Raw genomic sequence first — 21,653 nt, forward strand, 5'->3', positions numbered from 1 at the left:
ATGTTTTCACTGTTATGGTGCTAACATGCAAAGATCATAGTGGCTGTCGTCAACCTGTTGCTAATAGCCACAACTATCCCCAGTTAATTGGACGCCTTACTACATAAGAACTTCAATGAAATAATGTGTGTAATGTCAGTGTATCATGGTTACACGATATTTCCTAATAAGATCTGGGTTTCTGGATACAACACATTCTTTTCGCTTGACCGATCCCTCTTATTTCGATCTATGAGTATGAATATACCGGCATGATCTGCTAGAATAGAGATAACAATGAAACGCAATCGGCTACGATAAAAAAAACCTGGTGAATCGATATTATTATTACGACAAACCCGAGTTGCTGGGAACCTACCTATTCTGATCTGGACGCCCACAGTGGATGTCACAAAGTGATTGTAACACACTGACTGTCATACTCCACTTTAACATAGACTTAACACAGTATTAGTGATTCTACCTCCAAGGGCCATGTAATTTATTTTTTCAGTTTTCATCCATGAAAAATAGTATGTTGATTTAACTGAATGACATTAAAGAGTCGAATATTTTAAGATTCCTTTCTCTTACTATATGTACGGTAAACGAAGTTTCTTGTGACACGTGATAAACTTATCACACCCCAAAAAACAATCGCTGATAAGGTTTGCACAGCGTTTATGCTATTCATTGGTTTCATACACCTTGGGAAAGATGTTTCGCTGGATAATCAAAAGAGTTACAACAAAACGTATTTTGAGTGAGTATATCAAGCACATTTCTCGTAGTATTACCTACCTGGATATACGTCCACGCATATACATGTTTACTGTTACTATGTGGAATTTATTTGGCTCGTGTAATCCACTGTATTTAATAATGAAATTGTTCAATATTCATTTTCACTTTATCTATAGAGTCCACAATCATGTCTTTTTCAAGACTCTTATATAGGAATAAATAAAACAAAATGCGGAGAAACCATCGACACCTCAGCTTGTATGTTGTACATAAACATTGTCATGAAAAGACACTAAAAACGCATTTACAGGAAGCCCGTCCAGTATCAATCAATTATTAACAAACAAAGGTTTAATTATAGTTTAAATCAGTAAAATATTAATTGCTGAGAGGATTGCTTGATAAATTCAAAGCCTCACACAGAAGGAATTGAATGATGGTGAAATATTTTGTTGTGGACATGAATTGATGTCACAGAGATATATCCACAAATACTTGAGTAAATTGAGAGAATGGTTTCCCTGCGACAAGTCAGTAAAATAAGCAAGGCTTTGTGACATTTCGATAATGATCAAACTTGAGGGGTGTGCAGTGATCATGTACGTGTGGTTACATGTATTCTGTTCGTCACACAATGCTTTATAATATTGGTTCAAAGTTAATGTTTTCTTCACTCAGCTATTTCAGTGTTAAGGCCTCTGACCCAAGTACAATTAATACAATGAAGCCATTTGGAACATGAACGCAACAACAAATATTTACAATTGTGATGATCGGAGTTTGATGGCACCTTTGATGTAATGTGCGAAATATGTTAGAACGCTTACTTCAGAGGACTGATATTAACATATGCGAGACATATCAACATAAAATTAATTTCATTTTTAATTACATGTTTACATGTTTTTGTCATTTTTTGTAAAATTGACAAAAAGGTCTTATCGATGCTCTTTCTTTTCCCGATATTATGCATCATTTACAATTCACCAATCCTTAATAAAGTAGGGGTGGTCGGGTAGCCTAGTGGTTAAAGCGTTAGCTCGTCACGCCGAAGACCCGGGTTTGATTCCCGACATGGGTACAATGTGTGAAGCCCATTTCTCGTGTCCCCCGCCGTGATATTGCTGGAATATTGCTAAAAGCGGCGTAAAACCTCACTCACTCACTTAATAAAGTAAGAATGGCTCTAATCTTTAACACTGAATATAATTCTAGTTTTGCCACCTCAGAATACAATGTTTGTGTATGACAATCTTAAACCCTATGGATAAACTCATTTAAGAATCATTTAGTCTCACCAACATCTTGAGATTGCAAAACAAACCCCAAACCAAAAGAAAATAATATTTCTTTGACATTTGAAGCCCATGTCCCATAAATGTAACATACAACTTTAAAAGGAAATATTTTTATTTAATATACCTAATAATTAATAGTAAATATTGTTTTTATAATGTCAATAACAACACGACAACAGATAAAAGAACAACATTCATTAATGTTTTGGCATATGGGGATTCTCGGTATATACATATATACATGACACATAACAATAGTACATGGAAGACTTAACTTCAGCTAAGTCTCTAAATACGAGTCGCGCTCTCCATACTGTCTGAGCGTACTGAGACTTGGCTGAGCATACGAACATGGACGGTGAAGAAATATACCCGATGGCCGGGCTGTACCTCTGCCAAGTAATACAAGTAGGAGTCGCGCACCCCTAGACTTGCTCCCGAGCGCCAGGAGTACCTAGCAGAGTAGATGAATGATGAAAACCAAAAAGAGACGAAGGATAAATAGTATCCGCCTAAATTACCCTTTGATAGAGCGGATAGGTTGCCCATATAATTATTAATGACAACCTAATAATTAATCGTAAATATTGTTTTTATTTCAATTATTGTGTATACAGATTTTATACGCAGATATACACAATGTCATAGATGTATTCAATTGTATGCACAGTTAATTATACAATATCCCATATATACAAAACACACTGATTTACACAATATCGCAGATATACACGTATGCAATTATTCATAGATTTATATGATGTCGCAGATATCTACATGGCAGTGTTTATACACAGATTTTTACAGTTCTGGTCCAACACTTGATTGTGTGGTTTGTTTACAGGCCACCATCGCAGTATTGTTGTGCGGCTTCAGGCAACAAACATTTGCCTTTTTGTGCAAATTGTCTGAATAGAGGATGTTATCGGTAGGACAGGACATGCTTACTCTTTTCGCGAACACCTGGTGTCATCACTGTTTTTCTGTGATCACTTCATATATTTTTTACCGTTATTTGCCTTTTACCACCAATGTAATCTGTTTCGGCGGATCATGGAGATCAGTTATTCTGTTACGTTGACATTGCATATTATATAACTGTTCTTTCCCATCAATATTCATTGCGTATCTTGTTTTCATAAGTAAAATAAGATGACTGGTAAATATAACAGTAAATCCTGGTATTTATATTTCTAAATTATCAATATTTTTGTTTAAGGTGCGAGTATTTTACAATTTAGAAAAAAAAGCCGTTACATTGCTACCATGAGTGTATTTGAAAAAGAAACTGGAGGTCTTTCTTATGTAGATTTGCTAAACTCCGTCACAAACTTATCTTTACAATGCATGGTACAGTTGCAAGGCTCTTCACAGTTTCGTGGCTGTTGTCCTTAACGAGTGTTATATGAATCGCCGGCATGTTTTGAGAACATGTTGACTGTATTGCTAGACAGGTACACTGCTTATAGGAAACATACAGCTCTCAACAAAGATTAAACAGAACTGATTTTTGTAGAATGTTTTCTTCAAAGGGAGTACTAACAAGTAAATATTGCTTTGAGCTGCATCATTAATATTGCAGCTATCCACTGCTGAAAAAATATATTATGAATAAAATCAATATTTGGAAATATTAATCAAGAAAAAAATGTTTTATATATATGTATATATGTATAGACATTGATGAATGAACAGTTCTTTACACAAATCTTTTTGTTCTACATATATAATGTTGTACTGCCTTAAATATAGCTTCATTTTCTGTAACAACGTGATCTGAATTGCCGTGTAACAGTAAGTTTACATCAACAGGTATGTTATGAACAATATTTTTAAGGCTGTTTAACATAATTTCACGCTGATGACTAAACAATGTACACTCCATGAGATAATGGTATGCATTTTCATAATGTATTCGAACATGTACAGTTCGGGTGATCTTTTATACCAATTCTATATAAATCATAATTCAATTGACTGCACATGTATCTCAGTTTTGTGTGTAAGATGTTGTATTTTCGTTTTCCTTTACCGAAGTACGCAGGTGACGTGGGGTGGTGCTTTTGTAACGAATTTTTAAAACAAGAAATCGTAGATTTTCGATCTGATAACGGAATAGAGTTCCATAATCGGATAGACGATGGGTAAAATCTATTTGTACTAACAAGATATCAACATAATATATTACACTCATAACTGTTTAGGATCATGCAGTATGTTCAAGATTTTATGCTCAGAGGAATACTGCTGCCCTAGTTCTAGTTTGATTGGGTGTACAACGTTGTATAGCGTGTTGTTAAAAGTTGATGGTCTTTATGGTAACGAACAAATGTGCAGATGGATACATTAAGAATTACATCAAATGTCTGATGCAGCATACAACTACATGTATATTCTTTATTTTATATTCCTTATTCCAGTGTCACCCGTTATCGTAGGTGTCTGGCCCGTTCAGAATCTGTTGACGTCCCTTTTACACTTGTGTACACATTGACAAGGCAAAATGACAGACGGTCATTTATGGAGTTAATATCGCTCCAAGGCGTTTGTTATTCTCTTGAAAATGTTCCGTTATGAACAGTACATTTCTCACTTAACACGTCAACCGAGACCGTTAGTTTCGCAAATAAGCGTGTATTCTTTCGCTTCCAACTGCGGTCTCGAAATTTCTCAAGAATATTTTTTGATAAAGTTGATTTTGTATATAATCTACATGTGTGATACAGAATTTTCGCGACGCTAAATACTTTTTGTTACTTTTGTTCATAATCTTTTATGATTTTTCAAAAACGAGACTACTTTTTAAGTCCCAAATACAAGGGATGATGACCCGTCCCTGTGTGTTACGAGGGGCGTTCAATAAGTTTTGCAACTTCAATATAAGACCAAGTCGCAGAATATCTTTTGCACTTTTATTTTTCAATATAATCTCCATTCACCTCAATACATTTATTCCATTTGTCCTCCAAGCTTTTAATACCACTTTTATAGAAATCCGCAGATTGGCCCTTTAACCACGCCTCTGTGGCAGCCTGTATGCCCTCGTCATCCTGGAACCGTTTTCCGCGTAGGGCAGATTTCATTTGTCGGAACAGGAAAAAGTCACTAGGGTCTAAGTCTGGACTGTAGGGTGGGTGATTTAACTGTTCGAATCCACATTCATATATGACGTCCTGTGCAATTCTCGACTTGTGAACCGGAGCGTTGTCATGCAAAAGTAGAATACCATGTGTTAACATCCCACGGCGTTTCTGTCGATTAGATTTTCGCAATTCTTTCATTACATTAGCATAATACTGTCCATTGATTGTAGTTTTTTGTTGTCACGTAATCAATCAGTAATATGCCTCTTGCATCCCAAAATATGGTGGCCATTACCTTGCCAGCCGATGGTTGAGTGCGAAACTTCCTCGGAGGCGGAGAATTGGGGTGCTTCCATTGCATGGATTCCAGTTTAGTTCCTGGGTCCCAGTGTAGGATCCATGTTTCATCACCTGTCACCAGACGAGAAAGAAATCCAGCTTCATCAGCAGTATAGAGATCCAGGAACTTCCAGTTCTCTGATGGCGATCTTGAGCTCTGAGGTTTCTAGGTACCAATCTTGCAGATACCTTGGACATACCAAGATGCTCATGAATAATGGTTCCAACAGTTCCAACTGATATTTGGAATTCCCTAGAAAGTTCAGATACTTTTACTCGTCGGTCAGACAAAATTCTTCTCTCTTTAGCAGCAATGGTTTCTGGTTGGGTGGCATCTAAAGGCCTGCCTGACCTTGGGTCATCGTCTATGGATCCTATACCCCTTATAAACTGTAGGGACCAACGGCAAACTGTGGAATAGTCAGGAGCTTCCTTACCCATCACTTTACCAATGAGATCATGGATTTCTTTTGCTTTGCATCCCTCCTTGGTAAGGAAGTTTATTACAGCGCGTTGTTCACGTTTGAGAGAATGCATGATTGTGACCACCCTCAGGTGAATGAAGCCTTCACATCTAACTTATTGTTGTGGCTGGAACTTGTTATGACACGTGTCAACCTGATGTTGACTAGTGTCACACCTACCACAAGTTGAGATAGTTTGTGTAAACACAAATGCCCAAGTTGCAAAACTTCGTAGGTGGGAAGAATGAAAGTTTCAAGGTTTTACATTTGTAATAAAATAATTTATATTTCCGGTAGACAACTACACAAAAAGTATATAATAAATAGTATATTCCATGTGTCTTGTGAAATATCATGTTTCTCTCATCTCCTTTTCCCCCGGCACTGGATGAGAGAAACATGATATTTCACGAGACACGTGAGACACTATATATGCCTACAGAAAAGGAAACAAATGTGAAAAATGATTATAAAAGTTGTAAATGGATTCAAGCCTATTTGCCTGTGAATAAGGAAGTCGAATGCAGGCAAAATACAACACAATTCAAGTCTGCGTTATTCCAAGAGAGGTTAGGATGTCACCTGCTGTGTTCCGCGTTACGTGTGTTTGATTAAGGACATTCAATCTCTGTCAGCCCAGATCTTTGTTTACTGAATAAACACATTGGCAAATGTTTTGTGACATAACTAATTAAGATATTGAATCTGGTTTCGAGGAAATGTTCGGGCTACTCTTCATGGTTTTGTTATGTTTTTTTACAAATATATATGAATATATATGCCGCCTTATCTTGCTGCATCTTTAATAATGCGCATGGACAAACTAGATGTATACATGACAAAACAGATGTGTTAGGACATGCTTTCACTATTGCTGATGGATTACAAATGAACACAGGTAATAATACATTTGTTGCTTCTATATGTGTGTGCACGCCACACACACAAAGAAGATGTGAACTTAATTACTAGAATATTAACATGAGAGTTTATACATATCCGCTGAATCAAAATAATTGTAGCTATTCACGTATTTTACAAATTTATTGAAAAATGAGTTTACTTTCATTTCACTTGTCAGAGGAGTACACAGAGTATCTGATCTAGACTACTTGTTGTTGAACTTTCATTTTGTGGAAGCCTCGGCGGCTGAGTGGGTTATATCGCTGACTGTGTGTGCTGGCGATTAGCTGTCTCACTCTGGAGATGTGGGTTCGAATTCTGGTCTCAGTACGATAATCTGTACTTTACTAAGAAAATATAACATTTTTTATCTTAGACTCTGTCCAATAACGCTGGGTATCTTCAAATTGGTGAAAGATGTTGTACACTTCTTTTGAAAACCTGGATTCGTGTTGACAGTTAACTTCAAGCTGCCAGTCATGATACGACACGTTATTTTCAGACTGTGGACATTCACGGGGGGAGTGTGAAAAGAGAAATTAATTGAAATAGGAACCAAGTATATTTTTTAATCGACAAGAACTTGTAAGGTCACCTACACCAGTCAAAATATACGAACCCTCCGATGTTGGATGATTTATTATTCTAGTGTTTAATCTTTATAATTTAAAATTGAGGAGTTCGGTTTCGAGCAGTACATTTGTGCCTTATAAGGCGTCTCAGCGTATTGTGAGAAGGAATGGATTTAGGTCTCTGACGTTTACCACTTCGGTAATTATAAAACCCACAAGCATGAATATGGTGTGCCATACATGTACTTAAGGATGGTAAGTAGTATCCACAGTGAATGATGTACATATAATATATGTATTTAAAATATTCAAAATACAATCAAACTCAATCCTCTTGGAGGAGCATTTGCGTAATTATATGTTCATTATAAAAAAAAAATATAATTACATATGGAACTTTTGTGAAAATAATAATGTGGTGGTTAATTGTTCCAGGTTTAGCTGTTGTCATATTGTTTGCTGCTGTCATTTTCCTCAGGAATAACATCAAAACTTATGCAGGCGCATATGTATGGACATGTGAGTAGTGTTTAACATTCATCTGAACTCGTTGCATTGATAGCTATAGTCATCAGTAATCTTTGAACACATTGTCATTTGAACATCAATAATTGTTATTCCCTTAATATGATTCCGTAAATCGACATGTACACATATCTATGTACATTAATTCTTTTAAGAAAGCGTTTTCAGCAACTCAGTTATTTCTTTTATATTTGGGCGAAAATGGACTATGTTTTACTATGACCTTATTGCTACTATTTACACCAGACAAGAAATCGCCATCGACTGTTATTTTTTTGTTTCAGGCGAAAAAACACATGTCAATGATTGTACACATCTTGCAGATCTACCAGGGGAAAGGGAATCAGGTAAGAGGTGAAATTTTCTGAACACCGTCCTGTCGAACGAAAGATCCTCGCGCACGCATATGCACACACGCGCACGCATAATGTGTATATAACCAATACGATATATTCTAATTAACTTAGTTTGTATTGGAAGGTTGAATATTATCAAAATAACCTGATATTGTTCCAGTTCCTCTTGGGAATGTCAGCTTCTCTGTGTTGCTGAGAGGTGTTTCCAGCATTATAAAAGGTACGGATAAGTGGTGTTCCTAATAGTATTTGACCTGAAAAAAGACCAAGCGCAATAGAACCATGTTTAAGAGCGAGTGAGAGAGTTTGGTTTAACGCCGCTCTGGACAGTTTTCAGTTTGAGGAATGAAGTCCTACACGTTTACTATTTTGATGAAACTCCCAAGCCTGGATATGGCTCTGATAATCCTGTTATGATAATCTGGGCAAATCTTTGATTCCAACCAAGGCAAGCCCATATCATAGGGAATGTTGGGAATCAAAGCAGTGTCCTCGGTGTGACGGGAACACTTAATTATAACACTCGGCTATCTCACTGTCCCTTTCTTACTGTATCCCTTACTAACCCAATTAACGACTCACACCAACAAAATCAATGAATAATCCGGCGATCGCCATGTCATTTATTATATCATAAGTTTTTTGGGTGTAACTGTAATTTGAACAGAAATAGAAACGCTGCATAACTGTCATTCAGGAGAAAGAACTTGAAATGAATTGGTCTTGATAACAAAACAAACATTGTTTCTTTTCAGTTCCATTAAAGAATGTCAGCTTTGATGTCATGTTGAAAAACTACGAAAAGAAATTAAACGGTAAGGTAACGTGTACAAGCTTAACCAATCGATAGCAGTTATGATAAAAACACTGAACAAAGAACAATAGCCCGTATTTAAATCCTTAAATTGTTACTGGAGACCGAATAACCAGATATTCTTCAGATAACCAGATTTTATTATATTTTACTAAAAACAACGCAAACGTGCATATTGACACAAATGATGTACATGATTTTTTATGAAATCACGCATTTTCTGAAGTCAGTATAGCAAATTAAAGCATTTGAACACTTACAGGGGTCTTTTATCTGTTGCAAACCGAAATTGTTTCAGATTTGGTAAAAAACATAACTTTGCATTAAATCTTATTTAATGTCACAGGACCTTTTGTTGTTCAGTATATATTTGACACCAATTCAAAGTGTGGGTCAAGAGGCGTGGGTTTGCTGTTCTATCCAATTCCCTATTTTGATTGCAATTGTATCGTCTGTTGCTGTGTTCTTCAGTTGTAATCGTTACATGGAAGAGGTCGTACATCAGTTAATGAGACAAGTTACACATTGCTATTACCACAAAGTTGTTTCTTAGTCGCCGAATATCATTATTTCATGTCAGATTTTGCTACAATATTGCTTTTTTAGAACCCCTACTGATATTTTACGCTATTCGGAATCACCCGAACATTGATGAGCGTATTCCCATTATGGCGTGACCGTACTCCACAGAAGATGGTTATATGTGTTATCAAATGAAAATACATGTATCCAACATGGCGTGTATTCCTTTTTGTAATGCAGTCGGGGGGGTTAATCTGTTAATACACATGTATCGGACGAAATACTTCGACTTTCGCTGTTGTGGTGCGTATCTAGTTCGTTTACCAATTATCACAAATGAATTTATAGCATCATCAGAAACCTTTCCTCACATTTTATTAATAATATATAGTTTACTAAAGACAACGCAAAAGTTCACATTGCCACATTGCCACTGGTAATGTAACACAAAGGCGTGGGTGAAAAGGCGTCGGTTTGATGTCAGATACAATTCTCTGTTTTGATTTATACTGTCCGTTCCCGTGTGTGTGTTTTTTCACGTGGACAACTGACTTGCCTTTTGCATGCGTTTGTGATGGTAGGTACTGGATGAGCAGGATACGTAACACCTGTTACCAGTAATAGTTTATAGTGATTCATAAACACACATATGAAACAGCCAGAATCGTACAATGGACTCTGTCTTTAGCAGAGATTTCTTATAATTATGGAAAGGGTACTTTCGAACATATTTATTAAGAACCACAATGTACAAATCCTCTTTCGGCACCCTATATCACCAGATCTCAACGCCATTAAAGTACATGTAGGTTGATAGTGCCCAATATGTGATCCGTACTTTCGTCCATGGGCACGCAATTTTTAACGCTAATGGTGGACACCCGAGATGGTGATTGCTCTTGTCCTTGACCGTTGTCATTGTTTTTGTTTTTCCACTGTTCATTGTTGTGCTGTTTGTAGAAGTGTTGTTTTTTTCAAACACCACAGATATGGTTATGCCTTTCCTTTTTTGAGTAATGCTAACGTCTGACTCCGAAATCAATTTGTTGAAAATCTCATCCACGCACCACAGACATGAAAGGTGAGGTGAGGTGTAATGGGGTTGAACGTCGCGTTCAAGTTTATTGCACTTGTATAACGACGCGCGCGTGTGTGTGTATGTGTGTGTGTGCCAACTGATCGATACCATGCCGCATCTTAACATGTATACCCCACTCAGACACAGTTTACTGACTCCTAGCCGCCCAAGTCCCTGGTGTCGCCCTTTAATACCGAGCGCCATGCAGGATAACAACAAATACCATGTTTAAACGTTTTTGGAATGACGCGGAGACGGCCCGCCGACATAAAACGAAACATCAGAACGCCCGATAGTGATCTGGTGTTTTTACTCAACACTCGCATACAGTTTATCGCCTTGGTCAAATTGTTAGACAGCAGCAGGTACAGGAAAGCGTAAAACAGAAAATCATTGTCATGCATTGTACATTATCGCCTGTGTAAATATTGCCTTCATGTTAGGCTAGCAACGCGGCTGCCTTCGGTCGTTTGGTTGCTGAGATGTTTTGTCAAAGTATAGATTTAGGAATCAACTTGACTTGTGTTGCGTGTTGCATTTTTTTCCTCGCTGTGATCTGGATCCGTCAATACTTGTTCAGGTTTTCAATTGGAAACCGTCTGCAAATTGCTAGTATGCCTTACTAAAGGTAATTTGAATAAGTTACAGCACAATAACAAGTGCGATTAAGAAAGCGTTCGTGCACTGTTGCAAACTCATGTTTATCTTATTTTCACCACAGATTTACAAACCGCAGGACTATGGAAGGTGAATGATGTTAAACCGTGTGAAAAGGAAAACCAAGCAGGTAAATACAAAACATCAACGCCAGAGAATACTCAGTCTTGACAATCTGCTGAAACATATTCCAAAGGGCGCAAAGAGAAAGTAGAATGAAAAATAATATGAATAGATCAATGAAAATCCCTGAGGTGCTCGCGAAAGGATAATATAAGCAAGCTCTGCTTTACCGATAGCACACACCACTCACACAATTTTCATAGAAAGTGCCAGTCAGTTGGAAGGCGTGAAAACTCAATGTAAAGTTCAAAGCAGGGGATACGGATCACACATGATGTTGACAAGCGACGTGTCATAATCCTTAATTCCTCTGGATGTCAAGCATAACATTTCTGGAATGACTTAACCAGATGGTGAAACATGAGTCGTTTCATGCAATTTGGATAAAATGTACATTCTTTTAAATACAAAAAACAAATCAAGAAATGTAGACGACATGACCTGGAGCGTTTGATATATTGACTTTATAATATCTTAACAGCATTCAATACCATAATTTATTGCAGATTTGCTTTATAGGTGATATATTTCATTTCAGGTAGAGCTTGTATGGAATCCATTTGCCGCGAACCCAAGCCTGCAACACCCGAAGAAAGCCTGAAAAATGTCTTGTCCACCATGTCAGGATTGAACACCGAGGATCTCAGACTCTTAATGGGGCTGTTCCCAGAGCCCCCTACCGGCAGGAGAGCAATGTTCGTCACTGCCGCTTCCAGCAACCACTACAATGAGTCTCAGGGTCTGATCAGGAACCTCCAACATAATGTCTTCCCACTGATTAATAACTACACATTTGTATATTATGATCTCGGATTGTTGCCATGGCAACGACAACAGGTGATTTCAGTAACGGTTGTTAACTATGAAACTAACTTCTAAATCTCACATCCAGAAATTCACGGAAAGAATATGGTTGTATTGCTTCATCCCTCTCTTACAGTTAACTGAGTAGCATGTGAAAGGCTGCATATTTATAGGCACAAGTGTCACTTGCTCAACCTCTCCATGCAACGGCAAAGCAATATATATCCTAACACGACACGAACAATGCAAACGCGATAATATGTTCACTTTGGAATGAGAACAAAGCAACAACAACACTATATTTATATATTCATAGCACATCAGAAGCAAAACATACCAATACACAAGTGAAGTCAAGTAAATGCCACCAAGTATCTACAAATAGGAACACATACACATATACACAGAAATATATAAACACCAATATATCATGATCAGTAGCTACTGTAAAAGCAGCCTCAGAGCTTACAATCCCTATTTATGCATGAACCTGACAATGGAAAACATACGCAAACTTTACCTGAACATCACATTTAACATATACCTGTACAATTGTGTTCACTTCTAAGGCAGTAATAGTAATGAGTTTTACTTTGGAAGACAGAACTGCAAACAATTTATTTGAGTGTTCGAGAAGCTATGTAGTTCATGTTACAAACACCCACATGCTAATTAGATTATCTTTCACTTCGCAATCCAAACAAATCACCGTCTGCAGACAAAAATATTAAGTACATGTACAAATGAAACATGACAACTGATCACTGTCCTACAGAAAATGTAAACGTAATCCCTTTTCTTAGCAGTCATACTATCGCAAATACCAATGTCAAAACGTATTAAAGTAATTTCCAATAGATATCCATTTAGAATTCCAACCAAAGTATTGGAGTGGGTGAATCTGGTTTGAGCCATAGTCAGCTTAAATGGGCGTCAAGCCTGGACAGGCAAACCAGTTGACAACATAGCAAATATCAACACCACCGCATCACCATGACATTGGTGTACATTTAAACAGCCTGACCCACTCAATTGAATGTGTAGACAAGCATGAGGTACGCGTGGCCTGTTATTTCCAACAATCGAACCCAACCCATCCAAAATACATTTGATTGGTATGTATTTAACTAAAATGTTGAAACATTTCGATTATTTGGTAACTTTCTCTCATTCCTTCAGCTCAAGAAACATTGTCGTTGTGAAGTGAGAAGCTTTCCGTTGAAGTTTATGCCATCCAGATTACAGAATCTCAAGTGCTACACGTGGAAGCCAATGATTGTGCAAGTATGTTCCTTGTTGTAATGAAACTACGTACATTCATTCTGGTAAAATCAATTGCAAGTTATATATGTCAAGTAGTAGCTACAAGATCGAAGCTAATATCGAATGAACACAAATACATGACAAGATTAGTTCACGAGCGGACAAGACAATGGAATTAGAATTAAATACTAAAAATTATCTTTCTGTAACTTTTCAAATGAACATATACCTACCTGAATGTTTATCCAAATGTTTTAACCACCATGTTGATTTACAAGCCAAAGTCAACGGTATCATCATAAGACATCTGGATTAAAACAGTAGTCTATTTTAGATTCCGACTTTATTATAAGCATGTACGCATCACTATAACATAGTCATGATAGGAGGTGTTCGCAAAGAAGATGTCCGTATTTTGCCTCAAGGAGGGCACCGTCACAAACACATGCAAAGACAAGTAAATTGTTCATATAAACAAACACGTGAACATATGGTACAAATCAAAACAGGGAGTCGTATTTGTCACTCATGCATCAAATTTGGACATGTCCTTCACATCGCTACCATAAACACGTTTTGAAAGCTGTATTTTGGGGCCAAGAATGGGGTAACCCTGATCAAACAACATATCAGCAATAGTAACTCTCTATAAAGGTGTCGCAGAAAGAGCCACAACCAAATCAAATCAACCAAAATATACCATCCTTAAAGGTTGAAACCCTTTTCCTTGCTATTCCAAATTTTGTCAAACGATAAATTGGCCAAACAGCGTATTCAACTACATGTACAAGAATACCTTGAAATGGTGATAGCAGTATCTCTATCTTGCGAAATCTTGATGATCCATTGTAACACTTCGTGAATTGTGAATGTCTCAGAAAAGGTATATATATATTTGTGTTTTCAGGCTAACCTACCTAAAGCAGACATATTGGTATGGATGGACGCTTCTGTTAGATTTTCAAACAATGTCATCAAACCCCTGCTGGATGACGTAGAAAGACGTGGCATGGTCATTTACCCAGGTGTGAACTCGGTGGCACAACATACTCTGCAGGTTGCAATGAAGTACATGAAAGAGGACATCTGCAGCCTCGCTCCAGTCCTTGAACACCAAGCAACGTTCATGGTGTTTCGGAACGAACTGTTGATAAGAGAGGCTGTTGTCAAACCCTGGGTGGCCTGTGCCATGAGTCCAAAGTGTATGTGCCCCCGAGACCCACATCTTGACTTGCACTGTAATATTTACATCCACAATTACAATAAGTGTCATCGATTTGATCAGTCAGCTATCAACATCATACTTACCAAACTATTTCGCGGTCGCACATCTACATTTTATTCGACATACGGCATGCACCCAAAAGTAATGTTAATGCGTGATCAACGTGATAATTACTTTCATGAACTTGAGCGAAAAAGCAGTACAGGAAAAATATGATAATTCATTGACAAGTGGCCATCTCGTCTCGTTGGAACATGTTATGTAGGAGCAGTTGCCATAGGAGCGTTGGTCCATTCTGACATGTTGGATGTTTTTATGTATATTTATCAGTAAATTAAATGTGTTTATGATGGTATAAGACCGTCTTCGTTGTCTGGTGGATAAAGACTATGCCCGGAGAGCAGAAGGTCGCTTGCCATTATGGGGACAAAACAAGGACTGATTGGCTCGGAGTCATTTTATCCAAGTAGGTTAGTTCTATAAACATAAAACATCAACGCCAGAGAATAGGCAGTTTCGATTAGCAAACGAAACAGCTTCCATTGGGCGTAACAGAAAACGTAGCTGTGAAAATGGTATGAATGCATCACTTTGAATCAGTGATGACACCAGGTGTGTACCGGTAGCACCCGCCACTCATACAATTTGCTTCTGAACGTTTCCATGACACCTCGATAATGGCATAAATATTTTGATCAATATCCTCGGGCGTCCACAAGGACGTAAGCCTCATTTTTGCGTCATTTTGACATACGGTTCCAGCTGCTGTAGGATTTCCGGCAGATGATCCAAGAGATATTCTATCGGTTAGAGGTCGGGTGAGCGTGACGGCCAGGATAACACGAGTACGTTATTTGTGTTCAGAAAATCCTGGAGAATTCGAGCAGTGTGCAGCCTGGAATTGATCTGTTTACGCAGTATCCATTCTGGACAAATGGCTGCAGAACGACATCCCTGCAACGTCGAATTTACACGGATGATGAAAAGACGTGTCTTCTTTAACCACAAAGCCCGCCCCACACCATAACCATCGTCTTCAGAAGGGTGAAACTCCCAGATGAATCCTGGAGCCAATACTTCACCTATCCATGGATTCGTCCGCATCCGCATAAGGATGGAACACAAGCTGAATCTAGTCTCCTCACTGTACATTATCCTCAATAAATCAGGTCGCAGCCAACGTCGCATAGTTCAAGATCACTGACGTCTATTTCACTGATGATGGCGGGTCAAGGCTATTCCACGAGGGACTCTGTAGGCCCGAATTCCCACAGGACGTCGTAATCGTCGTGACACTGTGTATCTGCTGATGAGGAATCCCAGTCTATGAACACCAATGACGTCACCGTCAGGACGCAGTTGCGCAAATGACGGTCCCCTTGTAGGGTAGTGACACCTGGTCTACCGGTTCGTGCCATGCTCCTTGTGTGCACAGTCTAGCAATGGTCAGTCGACTGCACCTAAGCGTTCTTGCAATATGGTCCTGTGCAGCCCACATCAACGCCATTCCAATACAGCTCTCTCTCTCTATTCACCTTATAACCTTGACATTCTTCTCACATGCTATTTTGTTATTATTATTCTCGATGTATTTTCTCTTCTCCTGCTAACATGTTTTCTCAAACTGCACGGATTTCTAACAGTCAGACGATATTGTGTGTGTTGGAGTAGTCGTTGTCAATAATAATTCAGTTTCCTTTTCTCAAGGTTTTAAAAAACCTTTTCATAGTCTAACAATGATTGCTTTCTTTTGTTCGGCAGTTCATGTTGAATGCATTGTTCCATATCAAATAAGGAAAACATTTGTGGCTTCTTTAAAACAATAAACCGTATTTGGTAAGGTGAGTCAGTGTAACATATCAGAAACCAATCTATAACAAGTGCGTTGTGAAGAAAAGTTTAGCATCAGTACTGACATACAATTGGGGGCACGGGTGGCCCAGTCGTCTAAGGCGACGCGATTCGCTGTGCAGAATTGTGTCCCTTGGGCACGCCAGAAACCTATGATTGTGGGTTCGAATCCCAGTTCGCCTCGATTATGTTTCTAGGTTTGCGAGTACCATATCCGTGCTCGTGGGTTTCACCGAAGTGGTAAACGTCTGAGACCTGCATCACTTCGGGCTTTCCTCCCACATTAAGTTGACACGCCGTGATATAACTGGAATACTGTTAAAAGCGGTGTTAAACCCAACTCACTCACTCACTCATATACATTGGTGTACATTATGTGATCTACGCTAATATTTTATTATGACAATATTTTGTAGTGTATTACTTATAAGGCTACGAGATGCAGTAACTGATTCATCTCCAACGTGGTGATTGTATCATGTTGAGATCAGTATGCCACGCGTATGAGGGGGTGGCCGTTTTGTTTTGAAAAATTGTCAGATAACTGTGCCTTCAATGGGGTCACCGTGACATGCTCATGTCATAGTGGAAAGTTTTTTCATTCCTACAAAATCCCGAGTCTCTACGGCTCACGCGGTGACTTTTCAAACAAAGAGTGTGACATCAACATATTTCACACGCTAACATGAATGGTAAGAAAAATAACTTTGCTATTTTGCTTTGTGAATCAAATGAATATATCTGAAGATGGGTTGAGTAAAGAAAGAATAAAATAGTTCAATAGGTCTACCATAAAATCTAGGTTTATAGGTTAATGTAAAATCCTTGGTGGTGAAAAGAGCAAGATTAAAAGTATTTTGCACGGTTAATATACATGTGGGCTGTCAAGACTGAAACGGGTTTGTGGTGCCTTTCCCGACAGTGTTTATGAATGACACTACATGAGAAAGCTCATAGTAGAATAGCTATGTACTGGTGGTATTCAGTTGATTCAACTTTTGCTAGTTTTTATCTCCAAGAGCCGACTCACTGTCGGATTATTAAATACTATTGAAACAAAACTTATTTTAATACAGGATTTGACTAAAATTCTGATTCTGGAGAGAGTTATATATGTGGATGACGTTGGCCAGTATGTGCGTACATTGAGCAACAACGTGCATATTACTTTTACAGTTTGCCTTATCGAGCTCTGCACATGTACATGTCCCAGACTTATTATCGCCAGGCTTCCATCAATGGTTTATAACATGTAGCTAAGTGTTACTTCAACACAGAAACATATGCATGGGGCATGATGATTAATGACCATACATTACTTCCTGGCTTGGACGCTCACCTAGAAACCGTAAAAGCTGTAAATATACTGCATGGATAATGTTTTGACTGTATCATTAAAGGCGAAAATTAGTTTATCTTTTATTTGAAGATGGGTTTTTTATATACTAGTATTTGTAAAATATCTTTTAAATAAAACGTACTGACTATTTTGATTGTTTTCGATGTCAGCGTTTTTGTAACCTTTAAAAGGACTTCTTCAATTTTGTATTCTCAAGTTCGATATGCAAGTACTTATTTTCTTGAAAATGTTTAGTGATTGTGCTGGGCAATCTTTTTACGTTTTGAATACAGTACTTATCAATGCTGAATATCATTCTAAGGTGTTATCATCCACAAGTGGTGACGTATTTATTCATAGTCTAGTCAGTGTCGGCGCAGTAATCTAGGTAATCAATAAGGTAACACTGAATGATTTTGAATAGACTACACATTATTATAAACATATTAAACTGTAAAACTAAACCTTGCGTGTCAGGTTACGAATCTCATACAATCAAATAATCTACTGAAAACTGTATGTGGTCTGCTCTAAGAGTTGTTCACTTCACTTCAACTGGGCCCATCAGAATTTCGTCACTCAATATTTAATAATCAACCGCACGTACTATAATGTTTCTGAGAGGTATTCATGTTAAACTGTGGCATGATATCTCAGTGGGTTGGCCTAGTCCATATAGGTACAAGCAGCCACACACAAAGAATCGTGTACATGTAGGTCGTAACATGTATGAATAATCTTCATGAGGCGTTAAAACCACCTCACCCCACAGTTTGTCCTTTTTGATAATGCCTTTCACCATCGACGCGGGTGCCTTTGCAGTTCACAGGGGAAACCCAAGAGAGATAATGTTCTGGCGTCCCATCAGATGAGGTATGAAGCACCAAACCGACTAAAGCACATGTCCAGTCACAGCCACCTAATTGAAACTGCTGGGGAACTCTTTCTGGTTTTACCTATCTGCAAAGACACGTCACGTTTTGTATTGTTTAATTTAGCACATCAACATGTACACGACATGGTTCACAACGTTATAATCAAATACATTTTCACATTATAATACCGCATCATCGCATCATAATATTTGCAACAGTAGGTACAATTAATCTAAATTGATTATTTTATGTACAGTTTACACTTATTATTGTTAAATGTCCTTAATCGGGAGAGGTGTTTAAATAGGTTTAAACTGTTCACCAATCCCATTCCTGTTTTTCTAAAAATATATATTGTTTAAATCATACATTTTCACGTTTGCTTCCGACAATTTATTGATCAATCAGTTTTAGACATTGATTAATCAGTACAAATGTAAAGCGATCAACGCATGTGAGACGTAGAAACATGCACCACTACCGTGTTCCAAACTGTGTGTGATATACTACATCAAGGACATTTGTTCCACCTTTATGCAGTGAGTGAGTGAATTGGGTTTGACACAGCTTAAACCTCCAGCTGAACAGAATGACATATATCGTTTTCATCATATAGTTTCGTCGATAAATATTTTTTTTTGAGGACAGTTGATTTGCTATCATGGATATTTGGAAACGCATTCTATTGAATTATCAGAATATTTCTCTTTAATAAATAACACCTTCCAAACTCATTTTGAGTGGCAGTTATTTCTGTTCGTGACTTTATTATGACGTCACAAATGAAACATGTAGAACAATTCGTGTCGAGTGATTACTAATGTACACTAGCTAATCTCACCTCTGTAAATATGCTTAAGCATCGGGTTTCGAATGAAAATTGCAAGTATGAACAGAAGGTTTAACTGTTACATGTGCATATACATACATAAATACATGAAAACATATTCATGACGCTTCACCTGCTATGTGTGACATGGCGACATGATACATGTATGGTTTATGAGTCATTTTACGAGAGCATCGTTTACTCTGTTAATACCCAATCTCATTTTGAAAGTTGTCGAATATAACAAATACAACATTTGTCGAATTTTGCCTTGTCGGCTTATGGAGCGATTTTCAGTCTGTGTTACTTTGTGTTACGTTTTTATTGGGTGACCCTGGCAAGCATGTTTTAAGTTTATTGACAATGTACGTAATGCTTTCAAGTGATACAGCAACACTATTCGAGGAAAGATATGTCGTGAGAACTTGTTTGATATATAAATCAAAATGATGTTTCCAGTAAAACAGTTGCAACAATATATGAACGTATTTGATATTCTGAGTGAGTGAGAGAGAAGGGATTCTGATATCGACAATCACACAGGAAAGAAAAATAAGTAACTAGTCTACTCAACCATCGCTATAATACATAGGGGATAGGGTATGGTTTCTTATGGCGTGGCGTGTGTTTGGTCGGTGGGGAGGGACGGGGTGTGTGTGTGTGTGTGTGTGCGTGCGTGTGTGCGAGCGAGCGTGCGTGTGCTCGTCCGTGCGTGTGTGCGTGCGTGCGTGCGTGCGTGCGTGCGTGTGTGTGCTCGTCCGGGCTTATGCCGGTTTCATACAGCTATTTATACAACTGATCGATAAGATGCCACACCTTAACATGAATACCCCACTCAGACATAGTATACTGACTCAGAGAGACGGTTTAGACCCTTAATACCGAGCGCCAGGCAGTCTAACATCAAGTACCATCTTGTAACGTATTTGGCATGACGCGGAGGCGGTCCGCCGACATGAAACGAAACACCAGAACGCCCGATAGTGATCTGGTGTTTTACTCAACACTTGCATGAAGTTCATCGCCTTGGTCAAATTGTTAGACAACAACAGGTACAGGAAGTTGTAAATTTGTCACGTATTGTAAATTATCGCCTGTGTAAATATTGACTTCATGTTAGGCTAGCAGCGAGCGCGTCTTCAGTCATTTGGTTGCTGAGATGTTTAGTCAATGTATAGATTTAGGAATAAACTTGACTTGTGTTGCAATTTTGCATGTTGCATTTTTTTCCTCACTGTGATCTGGATCCGTCAATACTTTTTCAGGTTTTCAATTGGAAACCGTCTGCAAATTGCTAAGATGCCTTACAACAGGTAATTTGAATAAGTTGCAGCACGATAACAAGGGCGATTCAGAAAGCGGTCATGCGAACTCATTTTCTTCATATTTTCACCACAGCTTTACAAACCGCAGGACTATGGAAGGTTGTGATGTTAAACCGTGTGTGTGTGTGTGTGTGTGTGTGTGTGTGTGTGTGTGTGTGTGTGTGTGTGTGTGTGTGTGTGTGTGTGTGTGTGTGTGTGTGTGTGTGTGTGTGTGTGTGTGTGTGTGTGTGTGTGTGTGTGTGTGTGTGTGTGTGTGGTTTAGCCCGCTATGTGAATAGCGAGCAACGTAGGCACATTGGAAGGGTATGGGTTTTAACAGGCAGTTTATATACGATAAATTCCATGTGTTGAGTATATATATATTCACAGTGAAGTCAATATCAAATCACAAAACAGCAGCTTGGCTATTATTACTATATCTGTCTGTCAGACAGTGGCATGACGTTGTGAATGAGGTGCGGGGTACTGCTGACTGACCAGAGAGGTTGATCGATACGTAGCAGCTTTGGGGTGATTTGACTGGTAGTTGAAGCTGGAATGTTTTGTGTTAGTTTGGAACTTGGCCCTTGGACAGCGGCTGTCGGGTTAGCTCTCTGACGCCTCTGAGATGATCCTGGTCATGTCTGTTATATTATTATTATTATTATCATGATAATGTAGCTGCTGTTGTTGTTATATCACGAAT

General features: G+C 38.2%; 1 protein-coding gene across 1 annotated transcript; it reads left to right on the forward strand.

Moving 5' to 3' along the window:
* Positions 1 to 696: 696 nt before the first annotated feature.
* LOC139476005 (uncharacterized) lies at positions 697 to 14,965 on the forward strand. Its single transcript, XM_071259235.1, has 9 exons — positions 697 to 742; positions 7,818 to 7,901; positions 8,192 to 8,254; positions 8,424 to 8,483; positions 9,019 to 9,078; positions 11,399 to 11,464; positions 11,996 to 12,294; positions 13,441 to 13,545; positions 14,432 to 14,965. Exons 1-9 carry the CDS (start codon positions 697 to 699, stop codon positions 14,963 to 14,965), a joined length of 1,317 nt encoding a protein of 438 aa, XP_071115336.1.
* The last annotated feature ends 6,688 nt before the right edge of the window (positions 14,966 to 21,653 follow it).

The sequence above is a fragment of the Haliotis cracherodii genome, unplaced genomic scaffold (assembly GCF_022045235.1).
Source record: "Haliotis cracherodii isolate W230 unplaced genomic scaffold, xgHalCrac1.p SCAF_3, whole genome shotgun sequence".
Lineage (NCBI taxonomy): Eukaryota > Metazoa > Mollusca > Gastropoda > Lepetellida > Haliotidae > Haliotis > Haliotis cracherodii.